Source organism: Protopterus annectens, chromosome 5.part1, assembly GCF_019279795.1.
Source record: "Protopterus annectens isolate FY-2018-M chromosome 5.part1, PAN1.0, whole genome shotgun sequence".
Classification (NCBI taxonomy): Eukaryota; Metazoa; Chordata; order Ceratodontiformes; family Protopteridae; genus Protopterus; species Protopterus annectens.
This window is the reverse complement of record NC_056736.1, coordinates 524320759-524337035: the sequence shown is the minus strand read 5'-3', so window position 1 is coordinate 524337035 and position 16277 is coordinate 524320759. Positions and strand designations below refer to the sequence as shown.

The 16277-nt window shown below is 39.5% G+C and overlaps 1 protein-coding gene across 1 annotated transcript in view; it reads left to right on the top strand.

Annotated features, from left to right (window-relative positions):
• The window catches only part of SPICE1 (spindle and centriole associated protein 1), a 1080118-nt gene that overhangs the window by 1023834 nt on the left and 40007 nt on the right, over nucleotides 1-16277 (top strand). Inside the window, exons 14-15 of the mRNA XM_044072827.1 lie at nucleotides 5234-5339; nucleotides 11123-11210. Of these exons, the coding sequence (XP_043928762.1) occupies nucleotides 5234-5339; nucleotides 11123-11210 (194 nt within the window). The remainder of the gene's footprint in view (nucleotides 1-5233; nucleotides 5340-11122; nucleotides 11211-16277) is intronic.

Below are 16277 nucleotides of genomic sequence, written 5' to 3'. Positions count from 1 at the left end.
ACTGCAAGAACAGAGGTGAGTGGTAGTACCCAGGCTGGCAGTGAGGCATCGCTGTCAGAAGATACCAGACGTCCTGTGGAATGGAAGCTGGAAAGAGTCACAAAGATAGAGTTGAGACAGTCTCATCTCTCAGACCTTACACGTGAGGCTTGAGAGTGGTAGCTAAGGAGGCACCTGATACTCAAAGAAGAGGAGAGTCTGTATACTGGAACAAAAGGTTATTATATAGAAGAGTGTACCCCCAAGGGAGGGCTAGAATATGAGGTAATACAGCAGTTGATAGTGCCTAGAGCCTACTGTCTGGTGCTGCTAGTCATAGTCCATGACATTCCTTTTGCAGGTCATATGGGCATAAAGCGTACCAAGAGATGTATTATGCAGAACTTTTATTGGCCTGGAATTGCAAGGGATGTAACCAGGTGCTGCAGGACCTGTGAGCAGTGCCAAAAAGTAGGCAAGGCAGGAGACGAGGTCTAAGCTCCTTTGAGGCCTTTGCCTGTGATTGAGGAGCCATTTCGGAGGGTAGCTATGGATATTGTGTGTACTCTGAGTACCTCAAGTTCCACAGAGAAGTATATTATCATGGTGATAGTAGAATTATGCTACTAGATACCCAGAGGGGATGGCTGTGTCCTCCATTAAGGCAGAGAAGGTGGTAAATGCTTTGTTAGAGATTTTCAAAAGGGTAGGTTTCCTGAGAGAAATACTGACTGACAGAGGTGCCAATTTCATGTCAGACCTGCTAGCTTGTCTGTGGGAGCGCTGTGGGGTGAAGCACCTAAAGACCACCCCCTACCACCACCAGACTAATGGTCTTGTGGAGAGGTTAAATTCTACACTAAAGACCATGATACAGGTATTTGTAGACCAGTTTGATGGAGAAATATTTGCCCTGTCTGCTGTTGCATACAGAAAGATACCCCAGGAATCCTCAGGTTTTTCAACCTTTGGTTTTCTCTATGGGCATAGGGTGAGGAGGCCCTTAGATTTGATTTGTGATGAGTCTGTGGGTCAGTGTGAATCCCACAGGGAGTCTGTTGTGATATATGTCCTAAACCTCAGCTCATGGACTTTGGGCCAGGAAAACCTAGCAAGAGCCCAACAGCAGAAAAAGGTCTTGTATTACAGGAATGGTCGAGCCCTAGAGTATGCTCTGGGCAGCAGGTTATGGTGCTCATTCCTGTCAGACAGAGTAAGCTGCAGGCAGCTTGGGAGGGACCCTTTGAAGTGGTAAGGAAGGTCGGTGATATTAACTACATGGTAAACCTGCAGGCAGGATCACAAATTGTAGCATGTTAACATGATAAAGCCTTACCATGCTAGAGAGGTCCTGATGCTGAGTACTTGTAGTGGATGGCAGGTCCTGTCTGAGGGGGGATCTATGGCTACATCAAGCCAAGCAGCAAAATGGCAAGTTAAGGTGGGGCCTACTAGGGTTGCAGGCATATGACATGACAGTGCAGCACCGTAGTGAGGTCAGCAATGTCAGTACAGATGGGTTCTCAAGACAGGACATGGGTTAATGTATTCCCAGACAGGCTCATTCCTCTCAAGCAACATTTCTCAAGGGTCACTTGATAAACTAGCTTGAGTCTTCAAGGTGGGGAGAGATGTGATGATGTGAGGTATTACCAGCTATACAAGGAGAAGTAAGGCAGTGGATGTGTAACATATACTAGCATAGCTATCTGGAGTTTTGTATATCAAACTGATTTTACAGGTACTTGTGTTGAAATTGTATTTGTAAAGCTGCTTGTGTTAAAAATGTACCAACAGTGTGTCCTGCTGGACAGCAAAGAAATACACCTGTATGTCGGACTGTATTGTAACTGTTCAAGTGAATATGTTGTAACAGATAATATTGGAAGAGAAGAGGTTCATCTCAGTCCAGCTAACTTTGTAAAATAGCCTGAAATTAAATTACCTGGTTTAAGCCATAAAGATTGTATCTTACAGATGTGATTGCAGCCACAGACAAAATGTCTGTGAAAACCAGGACTAGGAATCCTACTATATTGCCCTTAGGGATGGACTATTTGCTACCCAGGAAGGGTGGAAGTTTTGAAATAGTTTTATAGCTTCCATATGCTATTACACATCCCAGCAAAGCTCCATCTGTGTGTATGGCAATGTGCTAAATTCTAATTCACTTCCTAGCAAAGGGGATAGTATAGGAACCAAAGTCAGATGACCAAGTGTATGTGATGTCATTCTGTAATCCAGCACTGAAATGATGTTTTAATACTAGATGAGACAGAAGTCTCAGGGCAGTCTGTTTTTGGAACTGACAAGACCATTCACCCAGTTCATTTTGCCTTGCTTTAATTAAGTAGGAATTATTTAGATCAGTCAGGAAATATAGTGAGATTAGTTAAGTACTGTTTTTCTCATCTGTGTTGTTTTTAATATTTCCTGTGATTGAAACTCTGGTGTTTATTCTAAATAGATATTTAATATTTTCATGTTATTTTGTTATTTTGTATTAAGTATATTAAGTATATTTAAGTCTTTCACTGTGGCTGGTCTATTAGAGAATATTTTAAACTTTGAGAGTACTTATATTTATTTTGTGACACTTGCTACATTGGCCAAACACTACTATTTGTATTGGTATTAATTTTACTCAGTATAACTGGGTACTCTTGAAAGAGCCTTGGAATAGCTGGCTTTGGAGTGTTCTGGTGGTGGTAGAACTAGATTATAGTCTGGGCAGAACTGTTAAATCTGTGCCAGCCTTTCCCAGGTGTGTGTGTGTTAGCTACTTGGAGCAGTGACGCAGAGCACTGGTTTCACAGAGATTTTGGTGGACTTGGTGTGGAACACTTGGCTGAAGATTCAACTCTACAGCTCTGTCAGTGTGGAGTCTGGTTGGGGGCCTGGGGAGAGAGAGAGAGAGAGAGCAACCCAGCCCTCGGATTGAGTGTGTTCCCTGTGTGCTCTTAAGGGAAATTTTGCTTGGTGCAGAGAGCTGTATCTCATGATACTGTGTGTATTAGTTTCTGTTCCAAGTGAATGTCCCTCACCGGTGTCAGTATAAGGAATGGGACTATTTGTTTACTGGCCCAGAAGAGGTGTGTCACACCTGATATAGGAGTTTGTACTACAAGTTCTATACAATAAAGATGATCCTTTTCCTAGTAATTCATATGTATAATACATACAGCCTTTCCACTCACTTAACATTCTCCCTTTTTGTCTAACTCTAAGTTCTTCCATCCTATTTAGATATATATCTCCATTAATGCATTATACCCATGGTTTATTTGTTCATGCTATCATTAACTTCACTTGGGAATGAATGGACCAATGTCTGTTGGTTGCAAGTGTCTGTCAAGGTTTCCCAAGTCATTCCATTGATTTGTGCCCATATCTGTGGGCAGCACAGTGGTACAACAGTTAGCATTTCTGCCTCACTCCTCTTGACTCTCTACTTTGGTTCCTGGCTGAAGTGTCTTTTCTGAATTTCCTACATGTCTTCCCTTTGACCATGTGCCTGCAGTCCAATTTCTTCCCATATCCCAAACACATGCATTAGGTGCATTGTTGGTCCTCTGAATGACCCAAGGTATGATTAGTGTGTCGTGCAATGATCTGATATCCTGGACAATGTTTCTGTCTCACACCATTTGAATGCTGGAGAAGATTTGGCATCCCTGATTCGGGTAAAGGAAGTATTACAGAATGAGTGAATGATATTTGAGAATATCACTACAGTGGTGGAATAAGCAGGCCAGTTAAATTTGTGATCCTTCTTGCCCTGTTCGTAAAGAAGGAATAAAATTTGTCAGTCTTGGCTTTTATTGTAGTTTACTGGAATACATAACTATTAGTCAGGATTTAGATTGCAGATTGTCATTTATGCAATTCTGACATTGAACTGCACAATTAACATTTGAAACCTACGTTTTTAACAAATAGAATGCATCAAATACTTTTACAAGTCCTTCTTTGCCACCCCACCCACATGCAGACAGTCGATGTTAACTAAATATACTAGCCCTAAAGTCACTGCACCTTGGCAGTAGAAGAAATACCTTGTTTTATAAGTATTCATTCTGTCTCTGAGGAACAGTGGCCATAGAGTTAGTATATCTAGTCAGTGGGATGTGGTGGCATATTGATGTGGGTTGGGGGGGGGGGTCAGCATATTTTTGGATATACTAAAAAAAAAAAAAAAAAAAAAAAAAGCCTTGTGTAATTCTTACCAAACACAATAATGCATGCACCATCAATACATGTGCTAATTTACAGTTGCAAATAGTTGTTGCACTGAAATACGGCATATAGAATGATTTACTTATTCAAGTTGTCAGATTGCACAACAGTCATCTTTTGAGTCTTTATATGGTTAAAAATATTATCAGACATTTGTTTTAAGTTTAGTTGAATTTCCAAACATATGATGCATATATAAACTGCAGTGAAGTATGTGGGGTGTGTTATATATAAATTAATTTCTGGTATTTGTCTAAACTGTAATATGAAATGGCTGCATTTTACATTACAACTTCTGTTATTTGCAGATTAAAAACATTTCAATTATGCTAGAATTCATCATTTCCTAAGTAACCTTGTAGTACCCAATGATTTCAGTTCCTTATAGCTTACAGTAATGCTTGAAAATGTTTAAACATTGATTCAAAGTTGTGCTTTTGCTTTTAACTTATATTGAGAACAAAACAATTTTTATATTTTTGTAATTGATTTGTACAGTTTTGACAAATTGAGTTTGGTCATGTACTTAGAATACTGTCACATCTGAATGCATTGTGAGGCAGAACATAAAACTAAATATCTTTGTACTTTAAGGTTATAATTCTTGGTTTATCCTTTGTTGAAAATAATTTTTAAGCGTAGGATCCCTTTCGTGTACTGTCAGTTTTTACACATGAATTTCTAGGCTTACAGCATTCTTCTGCTGTAGGTAGTAGGTTTTGTGTAGCAGTTTTCTTGGTTTGTACCTCATTGAAAGGCTTTGCTTATTTATTTATTTTGGGGTTTACTTATTAAAACAGCAAATATGCACAGATATAGTCAACTACTTAGTCACAACTCTTAATGCCTTACTTTTCTGTACACTTGTTAAAATTATTTAAAGACTGATGCTTTAGCACTGATACAAGTTTAGCTGAAAACAGTACCTAGATCAACTCATTTACCCAATAAACATATATAAATGTTCTTACATTAGAGTAGGTATTCTTAACCATTTTCTTTTTTTTCCTGGTTCTAGGAACTAGAGGACCAGCACTGGAGGTGTCCATCCCCCTTCCAGAAGCAGTAGAGTCTTCTGCAGATGGGAGCCCGTCATCATCCAGTTGCATGAACAATGGGAGAAGGTATGAAAAACCAGAATAAGTTCTCAATAAAAGGATAAGTTAAGCAGAGAATCCCAGCACTACTTTATAAAACTAAAGTAGGCAGAGACCTACAAATCTCTGAGAATAAATTACACTACATTCTTTGTGCAATTTGAAAGAAAATAAAAAAAATACAATCTGTGGGAATGGGGTGAGGGACAGAGTACTCAGGGTTATAGAAAAAGGTCCGGGGAAGAAGTATAATGAGGAGAGGAGTGTTGTTACTTTGTGGGAATGTGATGCAAGCAATTAGAGCAAAAGAGCAATACGGAGGTGGAAAGGATAGTGTGGAGCAGTGTAAGAGGCACAGCACAAGGAGACCAGCAAAAGGACAGTAAATTTAGAAAATGAAAGGGGGGACTGAGAGAAAAGATCAGGAAGAAAAAACAGGCATTTTAAGCGTAAAGCAGGAAGGGGGAGACAGATCTAGTTAGAAAGGAGGAGGGGGAGACTGATCCAGTTAGAAACCAGAAAGGAGGAAGGGGGAGATGGATCTAGTTGCAACTTGACAGGCCGAGCAAAGTTAGGAGTGAGATCACTGAAAACTGGAAAATGCAGAAGTGCTGGATAATAGACTGAGGAAAGCCAAATGCATTGAAAGATTATGTTGCTTCAGTCTTCAAAATGGAAATTAAGAAGCAAGTGCAATACTATGTGGGAAATGAGACTCAGTGGGGAAAATAGTAGTCAGACACCAGGCTGAAGAGAAACCCAATTTTCATTAGGGAAGGTAAAGCACATGCACTATATAGATGGTCAGCCTACCAAAGTCTTCAGGAATCTAACCATTGTGATTGTTCATCCCATGATGCAGAACTTTGATGGGTCTTTGGCCAATGCAGAAGTAGTGGAAGACTGGAGGACAGTGATTGTACAAGGAAGGCGACCTGAAGAGGACCAGGAAAAATCCAAGGAACTTACAGGCCCATTAGGCTAACAACAGAGGCAGGGAGACATGGAGAGAATGTTTGTTCCCTTCTTAAAGTACAGCAATTTCTAAAACAGCAACCAGAAAGTTACTGGCCAGCAGGTGTTGCCTGTAAAATGTGACTAGAGTTTATTTATTTATTTATTTACTTAACATCTGTTAACTAGTTAATGAACTAGTCTGAGGACTTTTTTCAGCCATAATGCAGGCCAGCCAAGGTTATAAGAGAACTTGAAGTGGAGGAGGGGTACTAATAGTACGTGGTCTTCTGGACTTTCTCAAGGTCTTTGATGCAGCCACACAGTAATTGATAGGAAAGCCAGAGGACCAAGACAGAAACTAGGATTGCTTCATGGCTGAAGAGTGAAAAAAAGAGGGTTGTGGTGTGGAGAATGATGTCAGGAATAAGGAAGGTGATTAATGGAATACCACAGGGAGTTTGTCCTTAGAATAATACTCTTCACTGTGTTTGTTTCAGAGGTAGCTCAGGGATTGATGAACAAGAATAGCCTTCTGTGTAATGTCGCAGAGAGCGGCTGTTTTTGTTAGTCAAGAATGGCCTGCTTTGTAATTTCACAAAGAAGGTGTGCAGTGAAGGATTGGGGGAAGAGTATTAAGAAGGATTTGGAAAGGTTAACCAGGTGAACAGAAAAATGGCAGTTTAGGTTCAATGCGTAGCATATGCATAGTACTGCAAATGGGTCACATCAACTCCAGTGTGTGAAGTATCAGCTAGTGTATTAGAGCTGATGGTAAAAAAACAGGAAAATGATCATGAGAAATGTTGACCATTCCTCGGCTGGACTGTCAGGAGTAGGATGAGAGGTAGTAGCAGCAGCAGCAGATAGTGCTGGGGTGTATCCTCAGTAGGACAGACTCCAGAAGCATAGAAGTATTTTTTCTGCTCTACTGAGCCTTGGTCCAGACAACCCCTTGAGAACTTTTGTGCAATTCTGGGGGCCACATATGGAGGACCATATATGGCTGTTGGAAGGAAACTGGAAGAAAATCACTGGAAGGGTACATACGGCAAGGAGATAAAGGCTATAACCAGGAACTGGGAAAGCTGGAGCTTTTTTCACTAGAGTCCAGAAGATAGAGAGAGAGAGGGAGAGTGGCATTATGAGCGCAAATAAGATTCTGTCAAGGTTATGTAAAGGGGTCATTCTGAATGTAAAGGATGAGGGAGAAATCACAAATAGCAGGTGATGGGCATTAGCCTCTCCCTGGGACTCCTAAATACATCTTCACTGAGTGAGTTGTATATACATGGAATGGATTACATGTTAAAATGAGCAGTGGAGAGGGAATTCATATAGGCAGGCATTAATTCATTCAGTTATAAATTTATCATATTTTGTTTACTAGGTTGACTGGTCCAAGGAACATTTTCAATCATGACCCAAGTCCCAAATACAAGTATATAACTTTATAACATTGAGACTGTCTTACACATAGAACTCTAAATCATATTAGTTCTACATTAGAAACTCTTTGATTTTACATTCTGTTAAATATGCCATCATCTGTATGAAGGACATTATAAAAATATGTGCAGAGGTTGTACAGAGATTTAATAAAGAATCATTCTTCATAGTGAGGATTTCAGCAACTTTTCTCTTCAGCAGATAGTTGTGCATGCGTTGTGTATTTACAGTTGATAATCTTAAAGTCCTGAAAGTGCAATGTCCACCAAGTTTTGTATTTGTCTTGGACCCATTTCATTCTTATGGACTTAAACCTTGAAAATCTTTAATGGCAGTATTAATTCATATGGTGATTTTTCTGTTTACCCATCTGGTTCTTGTTAAGTTTCAGTTAGTGCAGTGTCACAGCAAGTATTTCAGTATATGCCATTCTGTTATTTCTTCCTTGTTCTTTTTTTTTATTTTTATGACTTTAATTTTATTTATATTTGTTTTTATGATTTTTTTGACTTTTTATTACAATTTTGTTATTCCTACATTTTTTTATTTTTAGTTTATTGAAATGTTTTAATCATTTATTCCACCACTTTGTTTTTAATCTTTTACAATAGAATTTTTAATGTGTTAATTTCATGAGTTTAGATCATTGTTTTATTATTCATTTTCACATTAGTTCTTCTTTGCTCTCTCCAGTTTTCTCTTTCCTGTTTTGCAGTTTGAGAAATGATCTCATTGTTCCTTTATCACAGTTCTTCCAGGTGTTAATTTCTGATTCACTTTGTTTTTATCGTGTATTCTGTCTTTTTCACTTGTTTCCACCCATATTTTCTGTGCTTTCTGCATATCAACTTTATTTTTTTCCTCCTGTGTGCTTTTATTTGTTCTTTTTGTTCTTATTTTATGTCAGAAGAGTTTTATTGCTAGTTCTGCATCCCAGTTTGTGTCATGTAACCTACCACATCTAAGCAGAAATGGCCTTTCTGTCGCTCAGTGTCTCTCTCTCCATTTTTATTTATGATATTTTATTTGGTTTTGTTTACCATGAAGGTCCAACTGGGCAGCAAATTTGCCTCTATTTAGTGGATACTCTGTGAGAAAAATCCAGCATGTGACAGTATAGTAAATTGTAGCTACATATGAAACATAAGTACAAGTAAATGCAATCTTTTTGAGAAAGAACATATCATGAGCAAAGTTTAAAGTAATAATTGCACCATTGTCTTCTAGGTGTTAGAGATACGAGTTAGTAGAAGTCACAGCCGTGGCTTGAAATAAACCATGGAGTTGACCAATAATGAGGAAAAACAAATAAATACAGCTTGATAGAGGACTGGACTAAGAATAATCTGACCTGCTAAAGAGAAGTGTATTTAAAGGATGATAAATCTATATACATTGGTGTGCAAGAGGAAAGGGGAGTGATAAGTTACAGAGAATGTAATAGAGGGAAGCAATCAAAAGCATAAAGTAAGAAAAGTTAGAACAGAGGTGGCAGGTGGAAATAGTGCTAAGGCTTCAGATACTGATAAGATAAATATATTACATGAGACAAGCAGTACAAACTAAAGGAAGGAGTGTAGCAGACATAAAGGCTGTTCCTGGAACGTGATATGAGTATGAGAGAGAGGTTAATGGTAGAGTACAATATAGTATGATGTGGAGTTTGGGGGGGGGGGGTGATAGAAGAGGATAAAAGTTGAGGCCAATCATAAGGAAAAATATTGCAGGTTTTCATGTGTTAATATTATGGCATGTGATGTTGCTTAACCTGGACTTGAAGCAGAGCAAAAACAGGAGTTTTCTATGTATTGTTTAAGCTGTTTTTAAGTCTGGAGGTGATGGATTTTGTTTGACAGCCAAGGGAACAGAATTCGAAAGGTTAATAATATAGGTAGAATGCAAGGAGTCTCTTGCAGGGTTGATTTGGATATCTTGAGCAGAACTTTATCTTCTGAGCATAGGGTATGATTCAGTGAGTAAAGGTGGAAGATGTTTTTTAAAATTAGGAAGTTGTCTAGTTTGTAGTTAAGATTATGTGTTGTTACTAGTTGCAAGAGGGAGAGGTGGCAATAGAGTTCAGTCCATTTGAGTTGTTTTATTGACAGATAGTGATGGATTTTGTACTGATGATTTGCTGCACATGTAGCTAATTTGTTGCAACACTATTGTATTTTTTTCTGTTGAGAGGTTTATAAATTAAAATTGGAAAGACATAAAGAAGAGGGGGGGAGATAGGTAGTTGCAGTGATTTTCATAGTTGTGTTACTGAGGAAATGCTTACCCCTATACAAATGACCTAGTTTTCAGTGATTTTTATTGCTTCTGGTATGTGGTACTTGACTTTAAGTTGGTCATCAATAGTAAAGCCTAGTAGCTTAGTTTGGGTGACCTTCTTTCCAAATACTTCAAAACAAAAGAGAGTACATGTTACATTTCTTGGAGACAACTTTGTTTCTACCTTCGTAGAACCAAGGACCTTAGGAAATCTGACTAGTTTGTTTCCTTTTCTCCTACCAGACTAGGCACTCCAGAATCTAAAATTACATTAACCAAATGGTTGACTGATTGTATAACCTTTGTCTATGGTAAATTGGGTTTATTTTTACCAAAACCTCCTAGGGCCATTTCCAGGAGCTCTATGGCAGTTTCTTCAGCTTTTTGATCCAAAGCATCCTTAGATGACATTTGTGTAGCTGCAACTAGAGCTAATCTACACACTTTCATTGATCATTACAACTTGGATTTGGTCTCTTGGAACACAGCAGCTTTTGGCTCAGCGGTGCACCAGAATATCCTTTCTTAAGGTCCCCCAGTGTTGTGGTAGCTGGGGGTGGGTCTGTATCACAAACTCAAAGTTTGAAAAGAGTGAACACTTTTAAATCGACACAAAATACCCAAAAGCACAGAAAGCCGAATGTACGGAACAGTGATTTTTTTCCCCTGGGAAAAAGAAATCACTGCTCCAAAAAAAAAAAAATCCAAACAACATAAATATGCCAACTCTGAGATTGCACCATAGTGGAGAAATGGCAAAGTCCTGACAATGGCCTAACAATTTGTTTCCCTGGGAAAAAAATCTCTGTTCTGGCCGTTCGACTTTCTGCGGCTTTGCGTATTTGGTGTCGATGTAAGAGCGTTCGCTCTTTTCAGACTTCGACTTTGTGATATAGACCCACTGGGGACTCTGTCCATCAGTTGAGGAAAGAAAGAAAATGATCACATCAGATTAAAAAGTAATGTACTCACCATTTCACACAAAGGTTATACAATCAGTCAACTATTTGGTCAGTGTAACTTTAGACATGACAAGAACTTGCAGGGTGATAACATTAAACTTGTCATATTTGCTGTTGTTCTGTATTTGTGTAATAGCTACATCTTGACAGAAATATATAATGTTTTTCCAGATCATCAGGTGCTGCTAGCAGGACTGGCTCCCCTTTCTTCTCAAGTGTGGCAGAAGGTAGATTGACACCTTATGGTCAGAAGGCAAAGGTAAGGCATGTAATTTGTTTTGAATGATTTTCTGTGAGAAAATGCAATAAGCACACATTCAGTCAGAGGATGAAGGCTATGACCTTGTAGTCCAGAGATTGATTTCCCTTGGCCTTTGATTTGCCTATGGTGTGACTTGCAGAAAGTCTGTTAACTGCATAGTGCGCTTAGCCCATCTCTAAAGAGGGACACTTGTATCCAGCAGGCTTACCCATTTAACACATAAATTAAAAAAATGAAATATAGAAGCAACATTGAGGAAAAGTAAAGATATCTTGGCATACCTCATTTCTTTCATGTGAAACAAGTTGCAGATTACTTTTATTCCTCCATTTATAAGAATTGCCTTGTATATGCTTTTTTCATGCATTTTTTAATTCCGTTACTATTTTGGACCTTACTACATTTTGCAGCAAAGCAGTAATCAGCCGCTTTTTCTATGAAATGTTCATTAAGTTAAATTCAACATACTCAAAGCCTCAAAGAGGCTTCTTAGGAGTTTGTGCCATCAGGACATACCTCATATATTCTATTGCCATATCAGTCATCCAGCATTGCCTTCAGTGTGGGTAATATTGTAACTTAACTGCCTCATGTTTAAAACTCTTAGACTTAATTTGAGACTTGGGAACCACTAATTCTTCAAGGACATTGTTATTTTGGGTATACGTTTTGTGAAATGCAAAGTTGATACCTATAGCGGATACATGGCTCACATCTTCAGAGCATTCGTTAGTTAAGATAACATCGCCCCTTAACATCATATACCGTATACAAAATATAGATTAAAAACTGTTGACCTTTTTTAATTTCTCCAGATCTTTTGGGTTTCTAATACCATGATGGGAATGGACCCTATTCCTAAGTCAAAGTACGATAAGTTCATGAAGTTAGTATTGTTTCAATCTTTGATGTCACCCACAATGTGCCCAGTAATGACTCCTGCAGTTCATACAGATTTACATGTATTGGTAACATATCTAAATATGATTGTAGATTATTTTTTATAAGACACATTGCTCCTACTACTATTGGGACTGTCTGGGTATATTTTTTCCACATTGCTCTCATTTCTGCCTACAAATCCTGATATTTTATGACTTTGTCTCTCTGTATGCAAGACACTGTAGTCACTTGGTGTGGCGATTTCAATGATCAATGCTACTTTTGTCTTCTTTTCATAGACTACTGTATCCAGTTTTCTAGCATCTATCTTTTGAACTGTTGGTAATGGGTGATCCCATGTGATGTAAACTTCATCATTTTCTATGATGCTTTGTGGCTCATGTTTCCAGTATTTTTCAGCCACTTCAGTATCATAATGTTTGCACAATCCTCAGTGCAACAATCATGCCACATTATTATGCCTTTCTTTATAGAGTCCTTCTGCCATTAATATGTCAGAACCAGCAAATAGGTGTGTGACTGTTTCCAATTCAGTTTTACAAAACCTACATTTGTCTGTTTCTCCCACATGTTCAATGGAATTTGTAAATCAACGTGTATGCAGCCCACTATCTTGTGTTGCCAATATTAACCTTTCATCTCTTGGTCTGAATTTGCCTCTCCTTAAGCATTCCTGCTTTCTTTCCTGATCAACATGAGGTTCTTATAGAAGTTTTCTATACTTGCAACTATATTTATGCATTTTCCACATTTTTGCCTTCGTATCTGGTCCTTCACCTTACAGTCTTTCTTTTATTTTTTGGCACATTCATTTGCTGCCTGATTTTTATCTACTTCTAGTTTGATTTCTATTCCTGCTTGATGCCGATATCCTTCTGCTAGATTAAGCAGAGATGCCCATCTTAGATTTATTCTCCTCATGCTTCAAAGCTTTCACTAGATTTGAGTCTTGTGAGGTCAGCAGATATGTGTGGAGTCCCATGACTGCAGATATATACATGTACTCAACTTCAAGAAGGCCCATCCCTCCTCGGAATGGGGAATATCTTGGTATGCACTGATTTTTATAAATCATTTGGTGAGCATGAAGCTTCCTTCTCCTAGCTAATCTATCCAACACATTTTGGGGCCAGTCAATCACTCCAAAACTGTAAGTTAGAACAGGAAGAGCAAATTGGTTTATAGCTTGGATTTTGTTCGCTGTTTTCCAGATTAATTTAAGTATTTTAAAGTATTCCTTAATAAGTTTTATTTGCATTTGTTCATGTTTTATTGTTGATCCTTCATCAGTTCCCAAATATTTATACATTCCCTCTTGCTCAAGTTCTTTTATATCACATTCTTGTCCCAAACTGATGTTTTCCTGTTGCTACAGTTTTCCTATTTTAAAGGTTGCTTTTGCACATTTATCAAGACCAAATGACATTCTTATATCATCTGAAAAAAGTTTTAACAACTTCCAGCTGTGCTTTCAGTTCCTCATCTGATGAGCTGTACAGTTTTAAATCATCAACAAAGAGAAGATGAGAAGCCTTTACACTTTGTTGTTTTCTAAGAGCTAAATTCTAGCCATGACCTAAGCTGTTAAGTAGACAGCTTAATGGGTTAAGGGCAAGGCAGAATAGCAGCAGTGACACAGAGTCACCTTGGAATATCCTCCTTTGAATTTTTAACCATTGGATAATAATTTGTCCTTTATGATGGTTTAATTGCAAAGTGGTCTGCCACTGTTTCATGGTCGCTGTAATAAGTTAATAGGTGTATACTAGGCTAATGGCCCTGGAGTCTTTACAAGCCTAGCCAATAGGATTACCCTGGCATCGTGCCACCTGACCTTAGTTTCCAGTGTCTCTGTCGAGTAGAGCCACTGGAGTGATCCCGAGGGTGAATTTTCTATTTCCCATCCACTCATCAATATTTCTCTTGAAGAGGGCCAGTGAGGTGCTCTGTTTGACATGTATGGGAAGACTATTCCATAGCATGGGCAGTCTCTGGGTTATGAACCTGTCCCTCCAGCACGTTCTGCTGATTGTGGTAATGAGGTTGAGGTCTCTGGAGCGTGTGTTACGGAGGGATTGGGATTTCTTTAGATGTAGCATTTCTAACATACTGGGTCAGACATGGTTTTATAAGTCAAGCAGAGATCGCCTCTAAGTAGGCGATATGAGACAGAGAATAGTTGGAGTCTTTTGAGTCTGTCCATATAGGACAAGTGTTTAAGGCCTAGGATCCTCTTTGTGAAGTACTTTTGCAGCCTCTCCAGTTGTTGCAGGTGTCTAGTGAGGTACATGCCAAATGGGACATTGTACTTGATGATTGGCCTAATGAGGGAAGAGTAGAGGGAGACAATGGCTTCTTTCTTCCTGGATGCAAAACCCTTAGTAATGAGATGTGCCACATAGAAGGACTTTGACCACAGTGGCAGTGTGGTGGTCAAAGGAGAGGTTGCTGTCAACCTGTGTTCCCAGATCTCTTATAATGCCTCCTGTGTTCAGTGGACTACCATCGATGTACTAGTTCATGTTTTTTCCCAAAGGGGATGGTGACACATTTTTTGGCATTGAGCTTAAGGCCATGGTTCTGACACCAGTTATTGGTCTCAGTGAGACCTATCTGTAGGATGTCAACATCGCTTGTGGTGTTAATAATGGCTCCCAACTTGCAATTGCCTGAGTACTTTGTCAGCCAGAGTCCCTTAGTGTTGGACTGGAGTTCTGAGAAGTAGATTCCAGACAGGAGAGGACCCAGGATTGATCCCTGTAGGACTCCATTCATGACTGGTCAGCAGTCTGACTTGGAGTCAGCTACTTTCACATTGTGGGTTCTGTCTGTGAGCCAGTTTGCAACCCACCTGGTGATATAGGGGTTGATGCCTAGCTTAGTGAGTTTTTCTATGATTCCTGAGTGGGGAATGGTATCAAAGGTCTTGGCCAGATCATGATAGGCTGTCTGAACCACCTTGACTTCATCCACAGCTCTGGTGACTGACTCAAAGAAGTCGACCAAGTTGAGCAGGCATGATCTACCCTTCACAAAACCAAACTGTGTGGGATCCAGTTTGGAGATTCCCTATATCCATGTTTATTTGGTCCATGATGGTGCGTTCCATAGCTTTGCATATCAGACTCGTCAGGCTAATGGGGCGATAGTTCCCAGGGTCTGTAGTCGCTTCTCCTTTGTGGAGAGGGATGACTATAGCAGTGCGCTATTTGGTAGGGACAAAGCCTGAGGTGAGGCTGTGATTGAACAGGGCACACAGGTGAGGTGCCAGTGCACTCTGTAGTTCATGTAGAGCACAGCCAGAGATATCGTCAGGTCCCATAGAAGCTGTATTCTTGGCCTTGGACAGTGCTGTTTTAACCTGTGCAACAGTAATCCTGGGTGCCTGGGAATCTGCTGGTATTGTGATTGGTTCTTTGGGGGGGGGGGGAGTTGGCACTGAATCTGTCGGCCAGTATATTGGCAATATCTGTTGGCTTGGTATAGGAGGTACCATTGTGCAGTGGCTCAGAGCAAATCTGGGTATTGCTACGGAGGTTCTTTAAATAACTATAGAAGGCCTTGTGGTTGTTTTTACTATCTGCTGCAATTCTGTTTTCATAGCTAGCTTTAGAGGATTTGATGAGGGATCTCAACTTTGTTTTGAGGCTGATAAGGGAGTTTTTACAGTCTTGGGACTTCACCTTATTCTGCATCAGTTTCCTCCTCCTTTTGTAGAGTTTGTTTATGGCAGGGGACCACCAGATTGGCTTCCTTTTTTTGGAGGAGAGTGTCTTGGTTCTATTGGGTATGGCATGATCCATGCATTTGTGTACATGTATGTACAGTGCATTGGTATATGATTCGGCGGTCATGCAACTATTCTTCATTTGCATGGGTGCCGTGAAGTTAGCCACCTCTGTTCTTAGGAGTCCAAAGTTAGCTTTGGAGAAGTTTTTCATGGTGGTTACCTTTGCAGGGAGGGTTGTGGATTTCCAAGGTGATTAGTTTGTGGTCAGATCTAACCAGGGAGGAGTTGACTGTTGGTGTAGAGCAACAATCGCCCATGTTAGTAATGACCAGGTCAAGGATCTTGCTACCTCTAGTGGGGGAAGAACGAGCTGGTCCAGGGCATTGGAATTAATGAATTCCAGGAAAAGTTGGGCAAGTGTATTGGTACAT